General features: G+C 47.3%; 1 protein-coding gene across 2 annotated transcripts in view; it reads left to right on the top strand.

The window, feature by feature from the left end:
* Window positions 1-5201: 5201 nt before the first annotated feature.
* FAM204A (family with sequence similarity 204 member A) overlaps window positions 5202-21284 on the top strand; it is a 41649-nt gene continuing 25566 nt past the window's right edge. For both annotated transcript variants that reach the window (XM_077455454.1, XM_077455453.1), the window contains exons 1-5: window positions 5202-5362; window positions 9220-9304; window positions 11823-11868; window positions 11948-12047; window positions 15325-15414. In XM_077455454.1, coding sequence (XP_077311580.1) covers window positions 5261-5362; window positions 9220-9304; window positions 11823-11868; window positions 11948-12047; window positions 15325-15414 — 423 coding nt within the window. In that variant the 5' untranslated portion in view covers window positions 5202-5260. The remainder of the gene's footprint in view (window positions 5363-9219; window positions 9305-11822; window positions 11869-11947; window positions 12048-15324; window positions 15415-21284) is intronic.

Below are 21284 nucleotides of genomic sequence, written 5' to 3'. Positions count from 1 at the left end.
CGAATCAGTTGATCGACTGACCTTCATCAAGATGAATCAGTCTTGGATCACCCACAGCTACCAACCACCTGAAGCTGATGTAACCGAATAATTTTTTTTAAAATATCACATCCCTTCAAGACTGCCTATGCTGATGCTGAGTGACTGTCCTGTTATGTTGATTGTCTATCCTCTTCCTCCTCCGCTGATATGTTGGAAGAACATTTCTGGTTCTGGGTGATGCCATCAGCCCAATTTTTCTGCCCCTGTTTAACAGGGGCGTTTAAGTACAATTTTTGATGCAATGCTTTGCAGCAGGGCTAATTCCTGCAATAAAACTAGAGTATATGGGAGAGGTTGCAGTGTCGTGGCACCAGCACCAGTGCCTAAGGCCCAATTTTTCTGCCCCTGTTTAACAGGGACATGTAATTACAATTCTTTATATAATATTTTGCAGGAGGGCCCGTTCCTGTGCCCACCCAGAGTAACTGTGAGGACTTATAGTGTTGTGGCACCAGCACCACAACCACCAAAGGTCAATTTTTCTACCACTGTTCAACAATGGCATGTAATTACAATTCTTGATATAATCATTCACAGCAGGGCGCTCCAGCGCCCAGCAAGAGTCACTTTGAGGGCTTACAATGTTGTGGCAAAACCAACACCTTGTTCCGCCATTTCTGCAGAGCATATAGGGCAGGCCCCTACTTTCAAACATCCAACTTACAAACATCTCCTACTTGCAAACGGAAGGAGACAACAGCAAGTGAGATGAAAAAAGATGGACGACAAAACAAATTATACAGGGGTGATAACCCTTCCCTTATGTTTTCCAAAAAGCTTAAAAATAGTTTTTTTGACTGGAGCTACACTTTAAAAATGTACCAGTTGAAAATTACAAACAGATTCAACTTAACACAACAAACCTACACAGTCCCTGTCTTGTTTGCACCGCCTGTATACTGCTGTTCTGAGTATATAAGGCCTGGGGGCCACACGCATTTCCTTTTTTTAATATGGGTACTGGGTTCCCCTTGATATGCGTACAAGACCCAAAGGGGCTGGTAATGGGCAGGGAGGGCTACCCATGCCATTTTTCTCAATGGTTTTCAACCATATTGCAGGAACCAGATATAACATTAAAACCGCAAGCAGTTTTCAATGATGTTATTTCTGTTTAATGTCATTTTGTGCAGGGACTGTTCTAAACACGGGAAACACGTGGCACTTCACAGGCATACTACAGACACCCCCCAGGCACCATATTTAAAGGAATATTTCACTTTTTTTTTCCACTTTAATCATCATTAAAATCAGTGCTCCCGCCAAAACGTTAAAATTAGCACTTTTAATTTTGAACATTCGAGTCCCATAGACGTCAATGGGGTTCTAAAGTTCGTTCGAATTTGGGGTCCGTTCGAAAGTTCTGGTGCGAACCGAACCGGGGGGGGGTGTTCGGCTCATCCCTAATGCTTACTTCAACTTTAACATGCCTCGTCGTGTTTTGAGGAAGAAAAATGCCGATGAAGACCCTAAGAACACCATCCCTACAGTCAAGCACGGAGATGGAAACCTTATGCATTGGGGCTGTCTCTCTGCTAAAAGTACAGACTGACTTTGCCATATTGAGGGGCCAATAGATGGGGGCCATGTATTGCAAAATCTTGGATGAGAACCTTCTTCCCTCAGCCAAAGCACTGAAGATGGGTAATGGATGGGTCTTCCAGCATGACAATGACCCAAAACATACCGTCAAGGCAACAAAGGAGTGGCTCAAGAAGAAGCACATTAAAGCAGGGGTCCGCTGCAAAAAATTGAAAGCCAGCAGCTACACATACTGCAGCTGTTGACTTTTAACAATAGGACCCTTACTTGTCCTGGAATCCAGCGATGTTGGCACCACAACTGATGTTTCCATCAGCTGTCAGTTGCTGCCATTGCGGGTAAGGGAACCTGGCAGTGTAGCATTATGGCTTCACGCTGGGTCCATCCTCAGCACTATCCTACCGATCCAGCAGCGGGGGAAGGAGGAAGATGGAGCCGAGCTGCTGGTGTAATTTGCTGCGGCCCAGACTCCCGGAAGTGGGGACAGGGTATCCGCCCCCTTCCACGAAAGGTGCCAAATGTGACACCAGAGGGTGGGAGGAGAATAATGAGCGGAAGTTACACTTTTGGGTGAAATCCGCTTTAAGGTCATGGAGTGGCCTATTCAGGCTCCAGACCTCAATCCTATAGAAAACTTATAGAGGGAGCTGAAACTTTGAGTTGCCAAGCGACAGCCAAGAAACCTTAAGGATTTAGAGAAGATCTTTAAAGAAGAGTGGACCAAAATCCCTTCTGAGACGTGTACAAAACTGGTCACCAACTACAAGAAACATCTTACCTCTGTGCTTGCTAACAAGGGTTTCTCCTCCAAGTACTAACTCATGTTTTCCTTGGGGATCAAATACTTCTTTTACTTACTGAACTACAACTCAATTTACTGTACATTTGTTTTATGTGTTTTTTTCTAGATATTTGGTTGATATTCTGTCTCTATTATTTAAAATACACCTATGATAAAAGTTACAGGCCAGTAATTTCTTTTTAAGTGGGCAAACTTACAAAATCTGGAGGGGATCAAATAATTATTTTCCCCACTGTATGTCCACATTCAGTTGCAGGCCTGTAAGGCGGTCTCCTCTCAGTGTATGGGGAACAGTGATGCTCTGTGTATGGGGTGTGGTAATAGCAGGGCTCCTCTCTTTGTAAAGGGAGGGGTGGCAGTGGGGCGGTTTTATTTGTATGGGGAGCGTAGATGGCAGCACTCTTCTGTGTTTTGTGAGCAGTGACAGCAGGGCTCCCTTCTTTGTATGGGAACAGGAGGGCTCTTTTTGTGTATAGGGAGCTGTGAGAGTAGGGCTCCTTGCGTTGTATAGGAGTAGTGACAGCAGAGGTCCTCTGTTTATGGGGAACAGTGACAGCGGGGCTCCCCTCTGTGTGTGGAGAGAGGTGACACCAGGGCTCCTTTCTGTGTATGTGGAGGGGTGACAGCTGGACTCACCTCTGTGTATGGGGAAGAGTGTTAGCCGGGCTCCTCTCTGTGTATGTGGAGGGGTGATAGCAGGGCTCCCCTCTGTATATGGGGAGGAGAGACAGCAGGGCTCCTCTCTGTGTATGGAGAAGAGTGACAGCCGGGCTCCCCTCTGTGTATGGGGAAGAGTGACAGCAGGGCTAATTTCTGTGTATGTGGAGGGGTGACAGAAGAGCTCCCCTCTGTATATGGGGGGAGGTGACAGCAGGGTTCCTCTCTGTGTATGCGGAGGAGTAATAGCAGTGCTTCTATTTGTGTATGTGGAGTGGTGACAGTGGAGATTCACCTAAAAAGACCTAGTTGTTGCCAATATCCCATATTGGATAACCATAGAATAAAATGTAGTGCCCCCCCCCCAAAAACGAGTACACTGGGGACTTTAAGGGCAACTTTATATATAAAGATTGAAGAATATAAGTCTGTATTGAAAAATACAAATTTTATTGAAAAAATATTAAAAAGATAGGTGCATACATCACCATACAGATCATAAATAAAAGCAAAAATACAGTTGATACAATTGAAGTGGTTGATCTCCTAGAAAAACTACCACAACAAAAACAGGAAGATATCGGTACTAAAAGAACTACCAATTCAGGAGAATCTAGGAGAAACGACTTACTCATTGGGGCTCTAGGTTCTAGGAGAACTATTGAGATGGATCTAGAAAAACTAGCAACTAAGGAGGAGCTTGGTTCTAGAAAAATTACCAGCTCATGAGCATCTATGATATAGAAAATCTACCAACTCAGGAGGATCCAGAAGAAATTAGGTGACCTATTAATACAGGTTATGCATTCTAAAACAACTACTAATTCAGGGGAAATTACTATTTCAAGTGGCTCTAGGTTCTAGAAAAAGTACCAACTGAAATGGATTTAGAAGAACTAGCAACTCAGGAGGATCTAGGCTAGGGTCTAGAATGAATACCATCTGTGGAGGATCTAGGTTCTAGATGAAATACTGACTCAGGGGAATCTAATTCCAAAAGAAATCTTACCTCTAAAGGTTCTAGAATAGATCCTTGAAGAACTACAAACACAGGATGATCCAGAACTTCTATGTCAGGAGGATCTAGAAGAACTACCAATTCAGGAAGATTTGGGTTCTAGGAGAACCAACCACTTGAAGGGATCTAGGTTCTATTAGAATTACCAACTCTTTCTTGAAAAACAGAAAAGGAAAACATTTAAGTCTGTTTTATAGTATGGAGGCAGCTCTGTGCTGAATACACCGATCATACACCGCCGCTGCTGTCTCGCCAGTGTGAAAGCCCCGAGGGCTCCCACACTGGAGCGGTGTGCTTGCAGGATGGTGAAAAAAGTCCTGCAAGCCACATCTTTGGATCGCAGTAGCAGTGGTGTATTTACCGCTCCTAAAGCACCCCTTCCCATAGAAAACAATGGGGCAGCGCTGCAACCCCGCCTGCAAAACGCAGCTGCAGCACTGCTAGGCGGGCGGTTTTAACCCTTTTTGGGCCGCTAGCAGGGGTTAAATCTGCCCCGCTAGCGGCTGTACAGCGCCGCTAAAATGACGGTAAATCGCCGCTAAATATAGTGCCGCTTTAACGCCAGCGCCCCAGTGTGAAAGTAGCCTATAATTTTCACAGACCAAATCATATACACCAAGTTGGGTTATTTTTACCAAAGATATGTAGCAGTATAAATTTTGGGCAAAATCTATGAAGAAAAATTACTAATTTGCTAAATTTTATGACAGAAACAAAGAAAAAGGCATTTTTTCACAAAAAAAATATTTTATTTTATTTATAGCACAAAAAATAAACAGAAGTGATTAAATACCACCAAAAGAGAGGGCTATTTGTGTGAAAAAAGGACAAAAATGTTATATGGGTACAGTGTCTGAGTAATTGTCATTCAAAGTGTGAGAGCGCTGATAGCTGAAAATTGGTCTGGGCAGGAATGGGATGTAAGTGGCCAGTATTGAGGTGGCTAATGTTCAATGAGAATATTGTGAGATGGGCCCCCATTGGTCAGAGTATCCCCCTCATCTCCAAGACTCAGTATACGGGAACACGGAGGACAAGGATGACAACAACACTGACAAACATTCCCCTCCCCCAACACGCTCCCATCATGCTCAACTTCACACAGCTCGCTGGGCGCTGAAGAATGACGTCACCGGAGGGGACTAGAGCGCCGTACAGACACTTCCGGTTCTCCGTGGTAACGTGGGCGGGGACAGAAGATGTGGAGCGGACTGCCCTCACCGGGACCGAGTGACAGCGACACTACCGAGGATGAGGAGGAGAGACAGGAGACCGGCAATGTGCCCGCCGCCTGCCGAGCTGTACGGACCACCTCGTCATCCCTGTCCTCCTTCCCTTCATCCTCCCCAGTCATTCCCACCCCCCCTCATCCTCCTCCTCCTCAGTCATTCCCATACCCCCTCATCCTCCTCCTCAGTCATTCCCATCCCCCCCTCATTCTCCTCCTCAGACATTCCCACCCCCCCCCTCATTCTCCTCCTCAGTCATTCCCATCCTCCCCTCATTCTCCTCCTCAGTCATTCCCATCCCCCCCTCATCCTCCTCCTCAGTCCCACCCCCCCTCAGTCATTACCACCCCCCCCTCCTCCTCAGTCATTCCCATTCCCCCCTCATCCTCCTCCTCAGTCATTCCCATTCCCCCCTCATCCTCCTCAGTCATTCCCATTCCCCCCTCCTCCTCCTCCTCAGTCATTCCCATCCCCCCTCATCCTCCTCCTCAGTCATTCCCACCCCCCCCCCCTCATCCTCCTCCTCAGTCATTCCCACCCCCCCCCCCTCATCCTCCTCCTCAGTCATTCCCACCCCCCCCCTCATCCTCCTCCTCAGTCATTCCCACCCCCCCCCTCATCCTCCTCCTCAGTCATTCCCACCCCCCCCCTCATCCTCCTCCTCAGTCATTCCCACCCCCCCCCCCTCATCCTCCTCCTCAGTCATTCCCACCCCCCCCCCCCTCATCCTCCTCCTCAGTCATTCCCATCCCCCCTCATCCTCCTCCTCAGTCATTCCCATCCCCCCTCATCCTCCTCCTCAGTCATTCCCATTCCCCCCTCATCCTCCTCCTCAGTCATTCCCATTCCCCCCTCATCCTCCTCCTCAGTCATTCCCATTCCCCCCTCATCCTCCTCCTCAGTCATTCCCATTCCCCCCTCATCCTCCTCCTCAGTCATTCCCATTCCCCCCTCATCCTCCTCCTCAGTCATTCCCATTCCCCCCTCATCCTCCTCCTCAGTCATTCCCATTCCCCCCTCATCCTCCTCCTCAGTCATTCCCATTCCCCCCTCATCCTCCTCCTCAGTCATTCCCATTCCCCCCTCATCCTCCTCCTCAGTCATTCCCATTCCCCCCTCATCCTCCTCCTCAGTCATTCCCATTCCCCCCTCATCCTCCTCCTCAGTCATTCCCATTCCCCCCTCATCCTCCTCCTCAGTCATTCCCATTCCCCCCTCATCCTCCTCCTCAGTCATTCCCATTCCCCCCTCATCCTCCTCCTCAGTCATTCCCATTCCCCCCTCATCCTCCTCCTCAGTCATTCCCATTCCCCCCTCATCCTCCTCCTCAGTCATTCCCATTCCCCCCTCATCCTCCTCCTCAGTCATTCCCATTCCCCCCTCATCCTCCTCCTCAGTCATTCCCATTCCCCCCTCATCCTCCTCCTCAGTCATTCCCATTCCCCCCTCATCCTCCTCCTCAGTCATTCCCATTCCCCCCTCATCCTCCTCCTCAGTCATTCCCATTCCCCCCTCATCCTCCTCCTCAGTCATTCCCATTCCCCCCTCATCCTCCTCCTCAGTCATTCCCATTCCCCCCTCATCCTCCTCCTCAGTCATTCCCATTCCCCCCTCATCCTCCTCCTCAGTCATTCCCATTCCCCCCTCATCCTCCTCCTCAGTCATTCCCATTCCCCCCTCATCCTCCTCCTCAGTCATTCCCATTCCCCCCCTCATCCTCCTCCTCAGTCATTCCCATCCCCCCCTCATCCTCCTCCTCAGTCATTCCCATCCCCCCCTCATCCTCCTCCTCAGTCATTCCCATCCCCCCCTCATCCTCCTCCTCAGTCATTCCCATCCCCCCCTCATCCTCCTCCTCAGTCATTCCCATCCCCCCCTCATCCTCCTCCTCAGTCATTCCCATCCCCCCCTCATCCTCCTCCTCAGTCATTCCCATCCCCCCCTCATCCTCCTCCTCAGTCATTCCCATCCCCCCCTCATCCTCCTCCTCAGTCATTCCCATCCCCCCCTCATCCTCCTCCTCAGTCATTCCCATCCCCCCCTCATCCTCCTCCTCAGTCATTCCCATCCCCCCCTCATCCTCCTCCTCAGTCATTCCCATCCCCCCCTCATCCTCCTCCTCAGTCATTCCCATCCCCCCCTCATCCTCCTCCTCAGTCATTCCCATCCCCCCCTCATCCTCCTCCTCAGTCATTCCCATCCCCCCCTCATCCTCCTCCTCAGTCATTCCCATCCCCCCCTCATCCTCCTCCTCAGTCATTCCCATCCCCCCCTCATCCTCCTCCTCAGTCATTCCCATCCCCCCCTCCTCCTCCTCCTCAGTCATTCCCATCCCCCCCTCCTCCTCCTCCTCAGTCATTCCCATCCCCCCCTCCTCCTCCTCCTCAGTCATTCCCATCCCCCCCTCATCCTCCTCCTCAGTCATTCCCATCCCCCCCTCATCCTCCTTCTCAGTCATTCCCATCCCCCCCTCATCCTCCTTCTCAGTCATTCCCATCCCCCCCTCATCCTCCTTCTCAGTCATTCCCATCCCCCCCTCATCCTCCTTCTCAGTCATTCCCATCCCCCCCTCATCCTCCTTCTCAGTCATTCCCATCCCCCCTCATCCTCCTTCTCAGTCATTCCCATCCCCCCCTCATCCTCCTTCTCAGTCATTCCCATCCCCCCCTCATCCTCCTCCTCAGTCATTCCCACCCCCCTCCTCCCCAGTCATTCCCACCCCCCCTCCTCCTCAGTCATACCCATATCATCATCTTCCTCGGTCATTCCCATCCCACCCATATCATCATCTTCCTCGGTCATTCCCATCCCACCCATATCATCATCCTCCTCGGTCATTCCCATCCCACCCATATCATCATCCTCCTCGGTCATTCCCATCCCACCCATATCATCATCCTCCTCGGTCATTCCCATCCCACCCATATCATCATCCTCCTCGGTCATTCCCATCCCACCCATATCATCATCCTCCTCGGTCATTCCCATCCCACCCATATCATCATCCTCCTCGGTCATTCCCATCCCACCCATATCATCATCCTCCTCGGTCATTCCCATCCCACCCATATCATCATCCTCCTCGGTCATTCCCATCCCACCCATATCATCATCCTCCTCGGTCATTCCCATCCCACCCATATCATCATCCTCCTCGGTCATTCCCATCCCACCCATATCATCCCCGTCCACCTTCATCCGCATCCTCAGTCATTCCCATCCCCCTTCATCCTCCTTTCATTCCCATCCCACCCCCATATCATCATCCTTGATCATTCCCATCTCCCCTCTTATATCCTCCTCATCCCTGGCCATCATCCTCAGTCATTACCACACCCCACATATCATCATCATCATCATCATCATCATCATCTTCATCATCATCCTCAGTCATTCCCACCCTCCTCCTTAGTCATTCCCACCACCCCCCTTAGATCTTTAGTCATTCTCATCCCTGTTCACCTTCATCCTCCACAGTCATCCCCCTCCCCTCCCCTTATTTAATCTCCCTCCTATATCATCCTCCTCATCCCTGTCCACCTTCATCCTCCTCAGTCATTCCCACCCCCCCCCCCCCCCATATCATCTTCATCCCAGACCTCCTCCCCTTTATCCTCAGTCATTCCCATCCTCTCCTCCTATATTATCTCCTTCCCTGTCCGCCTTTATCCCTGCCCACCATCCTCATCCCTAACTTCCTCCTCCTTATCTATGTCCCCATTACCCAATCACTCACCCCCCCTCCCCCCAGTAGTTGCACCCCAGTTATTACTGTAATACTCTGCCTGGTCCCTGTACCCCAGTTATATCCCAGATTACTCATCCCTTCTCAGGCCCCTGTACATCAGTTGTTGCCATAGTTACTCCTCAACCATCCCAGGCTCCTGTAATATTGTGTAATCATCTCCCTCTGTATTTTGTAATCACAGAAATTTCTGGAACTTCAGAAGAAGCGTTCTGAGTTAGAGGCGGAGATCAGCCGGCAGCAGAAGAGGCAGCGGCGGCGTAAGAGAGGTGAGGTATGGATGTGGATGGGCCGTACCATGTTCCTTGGGGGATCCCCAAATGAAACCACTGATGGTGTAGAGCAGTGGTTCTCAACCTTAGCCCTCAAGTACCCCCAACAGGCCATGTTTTGGGAATTTCTCTAATGCCGCGTACACACGACCGGGCTTTCCATTAGAATAACTTCTGAAGGTCTTTCTGACCAAACGGACTTGTCTACACACGATCACACCAAAGTCCGTTCATTTAGAACGCGATGACGTACGATGGGACTAGAAAAGAAAGTTCAGTAGCCAATAGCTGCCCTTGTGTCGTATTTGGTCCGTCAGACCAGCATACAGACAAACGGTTTTCCCAATTGGAATTGATTTCGTCTGAAAGATTTCAGGTCCGTCAGAATTTTTGAAGAAAAAAAGTCAGATGAAGCGCACACACGATCAGAATATCCGATGAAATGATTCCATTGGACTTTTTCTGCCGGAAAGTCCGGCTGTGTGTACATGGCATTAGATAAAATAGCTGTCCAAAATACCAAGCCATTGACTCTGATTTAAAACACCTGTGCAAGATAAAGGAAATGAGGCCTGTTGGGGGTACTTGAGGACTGAGGTTGAGAACCACTGGTGTAGATGACTCGGACTGTAGGTTCTTCTCCCTGAAATAATACGAGAACAACACCCTTATCCCCCATTGGACATGGGACTTTTAAGGCGACACAATCACGTTAAACATATTTTATTGATACAAAACATGAAAACCTATATACGTATGAAAAGGTTGTGTCTGTGCAAGGACACATAAAAAGTACACTTTTCGGTGTATAACCGTATTGTTTATACATATACTTTGTTGTCTCCAATGTCCCGGAAGTAATGGAAGCTCTCTAACGGGATATGTATACATAGTGTTAGTGGAGATTTCACACCCAAGGCTCTCCATTCCTCCTTTTCTCTCTTCTGTGCCAAACAGCTGCCCCCCATTCCTCCATTGTTTCCCTCCCCAACAACCAATTGACATTCCTCTTTTGCTTCCCTCCCCAGCAACCGCTCCATATGGCTTCCCTCCCCAGCAACCGCTAAATTCTTACATTGCTTCCTTCCCCACCAACTACTCTATTCATTTATCTTTTCCCTCTCCAGCAATCACTTTCCATTCCTTTAGTTGTTTCCCTCCCCAGCAGCCACTTTCGAATTAATACATTGTCCTCAATAGCAGCCACTCTCCTTTCTTCCATTGATACCCAATGGCCACTCTCCATTTCTCTATCAACCTACCTAGCAGCCATTCTCCATTGCTTCCCTTCCTCTCCCCAGCAGTAGGTGTCCATTCTTCCATTGCTTCCCCCCAGCAGATAATCTTCAGTGTTTCATTGCTACCTTCCCAGCAGCCGCTCTTCATTTCACCTTAAGCCTCCCCTGCAGGTGCTCTCCATTTCTCAAGTTTCCCTCCCCAGTAAGGATTAGCTCCAGCGTGTTTGCACAGCCCACGTGCAGAGCCTGCCAGGAAGTCGGCACTGCGTTAATCACAGGCAGTGAGACATTGTCCCGATTAGCGCAGTGCCGACTTCCTGGCAGGCTCTGCACGTGGGGTCTGCGAATACGCCAGAGCTCATCCTTGCTCTCCATTTCTCAGTGGTTTCCCTCCCCAGCAGGCGCTCTCCATTTCTCAGTGGTTTCCCTCCCCAGCAGGCGCTCTCCATTTCTCAGTGGTTTCCCTCCCCAGCAGGCGCTCTCCATTTCTCAGTGGTTTCCCTCCCCAGCAGGCGCTCTCCATTTCTCAGTGGTTTCCCTCCCCAGCAGGCGCTCATCATTTCCCTCCCCATCAGCCACTTGCTTTTCCTCCATCATTTATCTCCCTCACAGCCACTCTCCGTGTCTCTATTGGTTTCCTTCCCAGCAACCAATTTCAATTCCTAAATCGCTTCTTTCCCCACCAACTACTCTATTCCTCCATCATTTCCCTACGCAGCAATCTTTTAATTCCTCCCTCCCCAGCAGCAACTAACTCTAATTTTCCATCACCCTCCCCAGCAGCCGCTCTCTAGTTTTCCATTGTCACCCCCACAAGCAACCACTTCATTCCTACATTGCTTTCCTCCCTATGCAACCGCTTCATTCCTCCAACACTTCCCTCCACAGCAACTGTTCCATATCTACATTGCTTCCCTCCCCAGCAACTACTCAATTCCTCCATTGTTTCCCTCCCCAGCAACCATTTTTCATTCCTCCCTTTCCCTCCCCAGCAGCTACTCTCTCTAATTTTTCCATTGCCCTCCCCAGCAGCTACTCTCCATTCCTCCATCGTTTATCTCCCCAGCAGCTGTTCTCCATTCATTCATTGCTCCCCCCAGCAAGTCACTCTATTTCTCTATCTCAACTCTGGCAGTTGATGTCTATTCCTCCATCACTACACCCTCCTTCCTGCAGCCAGTCATGTGAGCTTGTTCTATGTTGTGTGTTCGCTTTTGTCAGTGCACTTTATATTCTCCTGAGGATTGTATAACTTTTCATTATATCTTTGCAATTAGGGAAAAGAAAGGCCAGTAGTAAAGAAGCTCCCGAAAAGGTTGAAAGGTAAATGGTGCATTGCTGTAAGTGTGGATTGTGGCCACCTCTTGCAGTAACCCTAATATTCAGTTTTTTGTGTTTCCAGCTCAACACCAGAGAAGATCCCAGCTCTGGATACCCTTCAGAAATACTTTGGGATCAATGACCACCTGAATCCACCTGTGTGTCAGAAGGTGCTGAAAAAGGTAGGATTTCTTTGGAAGTATAAGGAGGAAGGTGGGGGAGATCTGGTCTTGGTGAAGCTCTAGAAACAAACGGGAGAAGCCTTGACTTGGTGGAGGTTTACAGAAGGTGGGGGAAGTCTGGGCTTGGTGGAGGTTTAGAGGAAGTCTGTTATGTGGTAGTTTGGACAAGGTCACTACAGTCTGGACATAGTGAAGGTCCAATCTTGATGAAGGTGACATGGTTCATTGGGGTTGGTGGGGTCTAGGCTTTATGGAAGTTTGGAGACTGTGCATAATCTCTGGGTTTTGTGGAGATCTGGAGAATTTGGGTGAGATTTGGGTATGGTGGAAGTCTGAAAAAATATTTGGAAGCGGTCTGGGCTTAGTACCGGTCTGGAGAAAGTGAGTGGATCTATGCTGTATGGTAATTTAGATAAGATGTATTTTGTGACTAAAGTCAGTGAGAACTTGGCATAGTAAAGTTCCAGACTTGATGGAGTTATGGGCAAGGTTGTTGGAGTTTGTTGGAGTTTTAGCGAAGATGGGAGAGGTCTGTGCTTGGTAGAGGTCTTGGGAAGGTGGGTTCTTGGTTGAGTGAAGTTTTCAGACCCCCACCTAGTATGTCTAATCCACGTTCTCCAGGCTTCCATCCGGTGTGATTTAACCATTTTCTTCAGACCTTCAGTTAGCCAAGACATCAACCCATTAAGTGTGTAAGAAGCATGAGTTATGCCACGTACACACGATTGGACTATCCGGCGGACAAACCGCCGGACTTTGCAGCGGAGGTCCGCCGGACTTTCCGAAAGAGCGGACCTGCCCACACACGACTGGACTTTTCTGGCGGACAAACCGCCGGACTTTTGAAATGAACGGACTTGTCCACACACACACACACAAAAGTCCGTTCATTTTGAATGCGGCTCCAGGTGGCCGGGACTAGCAAAGGAGGTCAATGTCGCCGCCTCCATCGGCGAGATTGACACCTCGCTAGTCCCGTCACCTGGTATGGACTTAAAGGGGAAGCCCTAAGCCGAAAAAATGGCGTGGGTGTCCCACCCCAAATTCCATATCAGACCCTTATCTGAGCACGCAGCCCGGCCAGGCAGGAAGGGAGGTGGGGACGAGCGAGCGCATGCCCTCAACATGGGGGGGTGCTTTGGGGAAGGGGGGCCCTGTGGCCCCCCCCCACCCCAAAGCACCTTGTCCCCATGTTGATGAGGACAAGGGCCTCTTCCCGACAGCCCTGGCCGTTGGTTGTCGGGGTCTGCGGGCGGGGGGCTTATCGGAATCTGGGAGCCCCCTTTAATAAGGGGGCCCCCAGATACTGGCCCTCACCCTATGTGACTATTGGGGTGCCATGTACCCCTACCCATTCACCTGGTGAAAAAAAGTGTAAAGAAAAAAACGCAACACACAGGTTTTTAAAATAATTTATTGCACAGCTCCGGTGGTCTTCCGTCTTGGGTCTTCTCGCTGGACTACTCTGCTATCTTTTAATAGCGGAGGAGCCCGGCTTTCTTCTTCATCGCTGCTGTCCGGGAGTCTTCTTCCGACATTGGGGGACTTGTCCCCCTCTTCGGTTCTTCTTGCCGGGCCTCCGCTATCTTCTTCCAGCTCTTTTACTAGCGGTGGCCCGGTCTTCTGTCGCCGCCGCCTCTTCTTCCGACTTCGGGGGTCTTGTCCGGAGCTGTGCAATTATTTTAAAAACGTGTTTTGTGTTTTTTTTTTTTTTTTTTTTTTTCCACCAGGTGAATGGGTAGGGTACATGGTACCCCAATACTCATTCACATAGGGTGGGGAGCCAGTATCTGGGGGCCCCCGCTCCCGGATTCCGATAAGCCCCCCCCCCTGCAGACCCCGACAACCCTGGCCAACAGTCCTTCAACATGGGGACAAGGTGCAAAGCACCCACCCATGTTGAGGGCACGCTGCCTGGTACAGCTCAGGAGCGGGGGGGGTGGCCTCTCGCTCGTCCCCACCCCCCCTTCCTGACTGGCCTGGTTGCGTGCTCGGATAAGGGTCTGATATGGAATTTGGAGGCGAACCCCACACCGTTTTTTCAGCGTAGGGCTTCTCTAGGTGACGGGGCTAGCGGGGTGTCAATCTCGCCGATGGAGGCGGCGACATTGACCTTCTTCGCTAGTTCCGTCTACCTGGAGCCACGTTCAAAATGAACGGGCTTTTCTCCGTGTGGGCAAGTCTGTTCATTTCAAAAGTCCGGCGGACTAGCACACAGACAGCCAGGAAAATATGGAAAGCTGCGCCAGTACCAATATATAATAAAACTAACTGTATAAACTGAAAATATATAGAGGGTATATGGCTCTCATACAAAATAAATGCCTAAAGAGCAATCACCCATTGTGCATATAGCAAACACAAAGAAATATTTAAGTAGAGAACATGTAGTCCATGTGAAATGTAAAACTGCATATAAAAATAAAAGTGAAGGTAGAAAGATTTTTTTATAGTCCAATAAGGTGTTCCAATGTAAAGGCGATTAACATGTCACCACCGTGAATCCACACAAAGCTGAAGATCTGTGCCCGTCACCAGATAAGTGATGCGCTTACCAAAAATATGGACAATAACAGCCTTATTGACACTGGTCCGCGGCAGGGTAATGGAACCTCAAATCACAGTACTTGCATCCAAAATGGCCCTTAACGTAGGTATATGGCGATACCCCAGCCTTTAGAGCTCCAATGGTTAATGGTCACATATATCTCCGGTAACACCTGGCTGATGGTGTTCTGGTCTGGAGGTTGATGTGGAGCTCCTCTGATGAGTCTTCTATAGTTGGGGTCCTCTTGGATGGTCCCTCTTGGCTCCTCTGATGAGTCTTCTATGGTCGGGTGACTGGATATGAAGGGGGAAATCTCTCCCAACTCCGACACAGACACAACAGACAGCCAGATTGGTAGTCCGGCGGACAATTTTGAGTCAAAACTTCTTTCTAAGTCCGCCAGACTCTTGGAAAGAAAAAGTCCACCGGAGCCCACACACGGGCAGATTGTCTGGCGGACTCCGGTCCGCCGGATAGTCTGATCGTGTGTACGTGGCATTAGGTGCTGTTCTCATGTCCAAGGGAAAGTGAATCGATTGCGGCAAACTGCTTCAGAAGGATTTGCAGGTTGTAAGTTAGAGAATGGCAGATAGGGCTGCCCACATAAGTGTTTTGCTTACTGACAGGTTCCATCTAATTCTCTTTTGAGGAGCAGCAGCTCATTACTTGCTGTCTGGCTTCCCGCAGGATATGCAGTCTTTCCTAATGTCCTACTTGTCTTTTTTGCAGTCCCGTCTGGAGCAGAACTTGGATTTGTCAGTACAGAAGGGTGACATAGAAGAAGCGGAACAGATAAGCGACCAACTGGCCACCCGAGAGGTAAGTAGAATTAATTTCTTCATGGATATCATTTAATGTACAATTGTAATATATAGAACCATTGCAGAACAAGAGGGTACCATGAACTATGTACGAGGGGCCTGGGTCCACAATGACCACATAAACTGTACCAATCACAACTGATGATCTTGTATGTCTCAGGAAAGTAGTAGTGTTTACCACTGAGAAGACTATTAAGAGTATGATGGGCAACAGCATGTGTACAAAAGAGCAGTGTGGCGGGTACGACGATGGGCAGTATGTGCAGGGGAGGTGTGGGGAAGGTATGATGATGGACAGTATGTAAAGTGGAGTATATAGATAAATAAGTAAAGGAGCTGTGCTCTCAAATGACGTGTTACTCAAATGACGTGTTGACGTGTTGCATAAATGAATAGAATGTAAAAAATTGATGGTAAGTCCCATAAATAATAAATGATGTGACCTATAAGAAGTCCTCCAATGTTGGACTAATTCTGTGAAAAAATCAATAGTATGCAAGAAAAAAACAAAAAATTATATGAACAAAAAACCTAATTTTAGAGCCCTGAATGGAGAGATAGGTGATTGTAGCAACGCAATAAAGTGAAATTCTCTCTGACTTTTGAACAACGTGAATCCACCACCAAATAAAGTGCAAGTTTACCAGCTGCACAAGCTGTTCGAGCTTGTGGCTAATACCCAGCCAGGGCCTTTAATCCTCCATGTGCCTCCAATGACCGATGAAACGAGCGTTACTGGATACTGTGGATAGGTTCAGAGGCAGCTTGATGTAAGTGTTCATAATGGTCCAGACAAAAGATAGAAGGGAATTGCCTTTGGTAAAACCTGTTTGTGAAATTGTATAACAAACTATTACATTTTTATTTATTTTTCTAAGTTTTCGGTCTTTTTACTGTTTTTTTTTTTTTTTTTTTTTTTTTTGCTAAAAACAAAAAACCCAGTGGTTATTAAATACCACCAAAAGAAAACGCCTATTTGTGTGAAAAAAATGTAGTTTGAGTACAGTGTTGCATGACTGCACAATTGTCAAAGTGCATCAGCCCTAAAGCTGGAAATTGTCCTGGGAAGGAATGGGATAAAAGTGTCCGGTATTTAAGTGGGTTAAACACCTGTAAAAGCTTATGTCTGACATTGAGGGGCAGAAAAAAGAGACTCCTCTAAAAGCTGCATATAAAATACTCCGTGTGTATGACGCCTAAATCCTGTGCATAGCATGTATGCAAATATCCCCCTCTAAAATATCACACTGCCAGCACTGGGACATAACATGATACTAGCTCAGTGTATGTTTAGGGCAATCGGATCGCGCTGTGGGTGTTTCCAGGCAGACTCATCGGCGAACAGCTCGCTGTCTGGCAGCAGAGTATATTTTGGGTGTTTGTTACCCCTGCAGTGTTTATGTCCCAGTGCTGGCAGTGGGACAGATATTAGAGGGGGATATTTGCCTCTATGCTATGCACGGGTTTCAGGCCTCATACACAGAGTATTTTTATATGCAGCTTTTTAGAGGCGGCATTTCTATTTTTTTTTTTTTTACGTTTTTTCTTGTATACTATTGATGATTTTTTTTTTTTATTGATTTTAAAATTGGTCTGATATTTCAGGACTTCTTATACACCACATGATTTATTGCTTATCAGTCCAATTTTTTTCATTTTTATTCATTTATATTTGTTTATGATGTAGCACTGACCCCCGAAGGAGCTGCTGGTTTTATTTGGGCTTACCGTTACCTCACTTGTTTGCTTCTCCATCTTGGGGTTCCCATGGTAGATGGCCCACAGAATGTGGAAACTGACACTGAATCATCTTTTGGGTTATTTATTTAGAACAGAACAGAGTCTCTCAATAAAGGGTAGAGGGTTAGGAGTGAGTTCAGGCACTTAGATTGAAAAAATGTAAGTCCTTAGAGAAAATCCAGAGAATAGAAACCGTTTCACAACTGGATTTAACAACCCCCGGATAGGCCTCTCTCACTAGGCCTAGCAGCTGGTGGGAGTCTGCCACAGACTTGTGATATACACTTGAGCGTTACTGAGGGATGTGGATAAATTTAAAAGAACTGACATACGGTACCAGGTTCTCTCAGCCAATCCGGTGATACCGTATGAGTGTTGATCCAGGTTGCGTCCTTCAACTAAGCCTCCAGGCTCCTTCAGAGAAACCAGCCTTGCGCATGGCCTTCTCCTGAAAGTCTTCCCCTGGGGTTCTTCAGTTGCTGGGCCTCTCCCTTCAGATGAGACGGCACCGGACCACCCTCGGATCAGTAGGCCCCCGAAATCCGTTTGGGCCTGACCCTGCAGTTGCGTCGCCTCGGGCCAGCCGGCCCTGAGACTCAGGATGCATGGTTTTATACCCCAGGCTAGGAGGGTCATGGGGCTGGGTCAGGAGGACCACCAGAACCGAACAGACAGAAAATAAATCAGTCCTGCCAACATGGTGTCCGTACCTTTTTTTTTTTTTTTTTTTTTTTTTTTTTAATACCATCCCCCAGAATGCACAGCAGGAAAGCACTCCCACTGGGCTGGTTCCGAGAGAATAGTGGCATTCAATGCACCCAGCTAGACTGCGTTTCTACTCTTGCTGGTGGTGACAGCGACACCTGCGATTAAGGAGAACCCAGTGCAACCCAGCTGGACTGGTACTGAGACCAGAAATTTGGAGAAATAGTCCCGAAACCCAACTGTGGCTTCAGGCAAATTTACTTTTCAGGAGCCAGCGCTACAATGACATTTTTGGAGTAACACGTCATTTTGAGTGCAGCTTCTTTTTTGTGTGTGTATCACTTTGAGTTGCAGCTAAGGGTTATTGGGTTTGTACACAGTGCAGTTTTCCTTTTTACATATATAAATAAATGACTTAATTTTAATTGGCTGAAAACGTACAACAGAATTTCCATTTTTTGATTCCCAGAAAAAATGCATTACATAATTACCACAGTTACACATGAATTAAATATATACACATATTAATAAAACCTGTTTAAAAATAAAAAATCTATGCTATTATTAAATATAACGAATTACTCTTATTTATATAGTGTTGGTTCGGCTGTACCACAAAACTAAGATAACTGTTTGTTTCTTAGCCTAAAGCTGCCCATAGATTAATCTTCTTCTTTTTTTTTTATTTTTTTATTTTTTTGTCAGCCAGCTTAAAAAAACAAAAAAAAAAAACTAATTCACTTATGCGAGGTGGATGGAGGATTCCTCCCCACTGTGCCATTGTGAAAGCATGACTCCTCCACTATCTGAATGCACTAATCGGCACTAATTCTCGAATTTTCCCCTGAATGAATGTGGTTAAGCCACCAGTCAGGTGCAAGGAAAAAAAAAAAACAGCATTTTCACTTGAATATAATTAGATGATGGAAATCGGCAGCGCTTTGGGCCCATTCGCTAAGCTCTGCAACTGCACTTAAACGTGCACAGTCTATTTGCCTTTACTAAATCAACGCCCATGAGAAGGATCCTTCACTATATTTATTGCTCTTCACACAAGAAGTATTATACATTTCTTCCAGGGTAGGAAGCTGGCTACCAATGATTCTGTAAGCCACTTTTTTTTTTTTCTCAATTACTACTATGTTCTTCTTCTATGTGGCATCATCGGAAATATGAACGGCAAGAAAGAAACTCTCTCCATAGGCTCCCCTATAATTAAAATTGACTAAGTTGGATGCTGTCTGTTCCTCCTAAAAATCCACAATAAGTTCTTGTCTTCTTTATATTAAAGTGATTGTAAACTATCACCTTGTTAAACAACCCATTCAGTTTAAAATAGAAATGAAAGGCAAAACATTTTATTTTTATTTTTTTATAGATATAAAAAAAAAACATGAATACCCTTTTTCCCGTTTTTATAAGTGATCACATTCGCTCTGTTATCAGCTACATGGAAGCGTGTCTGGACAAGTCTGATCATTGGAGGAGAGCACACTGAGTTCCCAGTATAGCTAGAGAACTGACCACAATGTGCTCTCCTGCTTAGTGTGGCCAGTTTTTAATTAGAAAGCAGAGGGGTGTTCAGGAACACCGGGGATTTCACACAAAGGAAGCAATACAAAGTGAACAGGATACTTTCTCATACAAGTACATGGCACAGCAGGCACATATCTGGAATATGAAGTGTTGGGGTAACTAATGCTTTAAGCTCTGGATTATTTGTGGCAGACCACTGAACAACATTCCTGACCACCTGTCTGTAAGCTGTTTAAACACTATTCTTGATGAGACTAGTGACAGCTGTATCATCTACTAATTTTATAATGGTAGCCGTACTGTGGGAGGACAGGCAAGCTATAGTGTGGTGTATATAGGAGAGGGCTGGCCTTTCTTACTGATTGGTGCCTGTGAGACAAAAAGTCCATGTATGAGGTTTGGGAACACATGCATGGTGTGCACCAATACATATGAAAAGGCAAATCAAAGGCCAATGTCCAGTAGAGTAAAAACTAATTTTCCAAGTACCATAGTGTTAAAAGAATAACTATAATCAACAACTGTGAGTACCGTATTTGGTTCGTTTTAATCAGTGGTTGTCCACTTCTAAGATATATGGGGCCTTAAATGGGGCTCCTGATATCCCTAAAAGGCTGCATGCACTATCTAATTATATGTATTGCTACAAAAGACTGTTAAAGACTGAGGACTTACGAGAGGAGATGGTCAGACTGTGCTACAGCAGTTGTTGGATATTGGAGTCATGCTATTAGAGACTGGGGACACGTTGCATGAAACTGCTAGCGATCACTGCTATTACAGACCTATTACAAATCAAAATTCCCTACTGCTGGGTCTGAGGATCGCACTGCAAACACCAAAGGGTTGCATGTGACCCTCAGACCGCAGGTTGTGCACCAAGGGTTCAAATGCTGCAGTATTGTATGAAGTACCTATAGGTGGTATGTACAGGAGAAAACCTTAGAGGGGAGAGCAGAACGTATGTCGTTGAGCAATATATGCAGGAGAGGGGGTGGAGAGTGTGTGACGGAGGTCAGTATGTGCAGTTGTGTGGAGAGGAGTGCAGGGAGTATGATAGCAGGCAGAGTGTGTGTCAGAGAGAGATGTGGAGATTTTGACAGGACAGTATGTACAGGAGAGGAGTGCGGAGGGTATGGAGGCTATTAGTATGAGCTGGGATTGAGTGCAGAGGGTATAGTGGGGGGCAGTATGTACAGGAGAGGAGTGTGGAGGATATATGTGTAAAAGGAGTGCAGAAGGTATGATAGGCACTATGTGCAGGAGAGGATTACGGGGGGGGGGGGGCGGTGTTGCAATTTGCAGTAAAAAAGGAGTCTGTAGGTTATGACAGAAGGCTGTATTTATAAAAGATGTGCAAAGTGTATGATGGGGATGTATAAGCAGAAGAGGATTGTGATATGTATGACAGAGGGCAGTGTGTATATGTGAGACACGCTAAGGGTATGAAGGCTAGTAGTATGAGCAGGGAAGGAGTGCAGAGGATATTCTGGTAATCAGTATTTGCATAAAAGGTGACAAGAAATGTAAGAGCAGGAAATGGATGTGTGACAGGCATGACAGATAATATGTACAGGAAAGGAGTGCACATCTTCTAACAGCGGATTATTTGTACAGGATAGAAGTGTGCCAGAAATGATGGGCGGTATGTGCAAAGGTATAAATGAGGGCATTGTGTACAGAAGAGGAGAGTGGAACATATGATGGCAGCCAGTGAGTGTAGAAGAGCGGTGTGACTGATACCATGCTGGGCAGTATGTTCAGAAGAGGAGTATGGAGGCTATGACCAGGGGGGGAGTATGTGCAGGAGAGGAGTGCAGAGAGTTTGTGCAGGAGAGGGTTTCAGAGGGTATGGCGGGGCACTGTAAAGGAGAGGAGTGTGTAGAG

Source organism: Lithobates pipiens, unplaced genomic scaffold, assembly GCF_037356315.1.
Source record: "Lithobates pipiens isolate NorthernLeopardFrog02 unplaced genomic scaffold, aLitPip1_a1.2 Scaffold_25, whole genome shotgun sequence".
Taxonomy (NCBI): Eukaryota; Metazoa; Chordata; class Amphibia; order Anura; family Ranidae; genus Lithobates; species Lithobates pipiens.
This window is presented reverse-complemented; position numbering and strand designations above follow the sequence as displayed.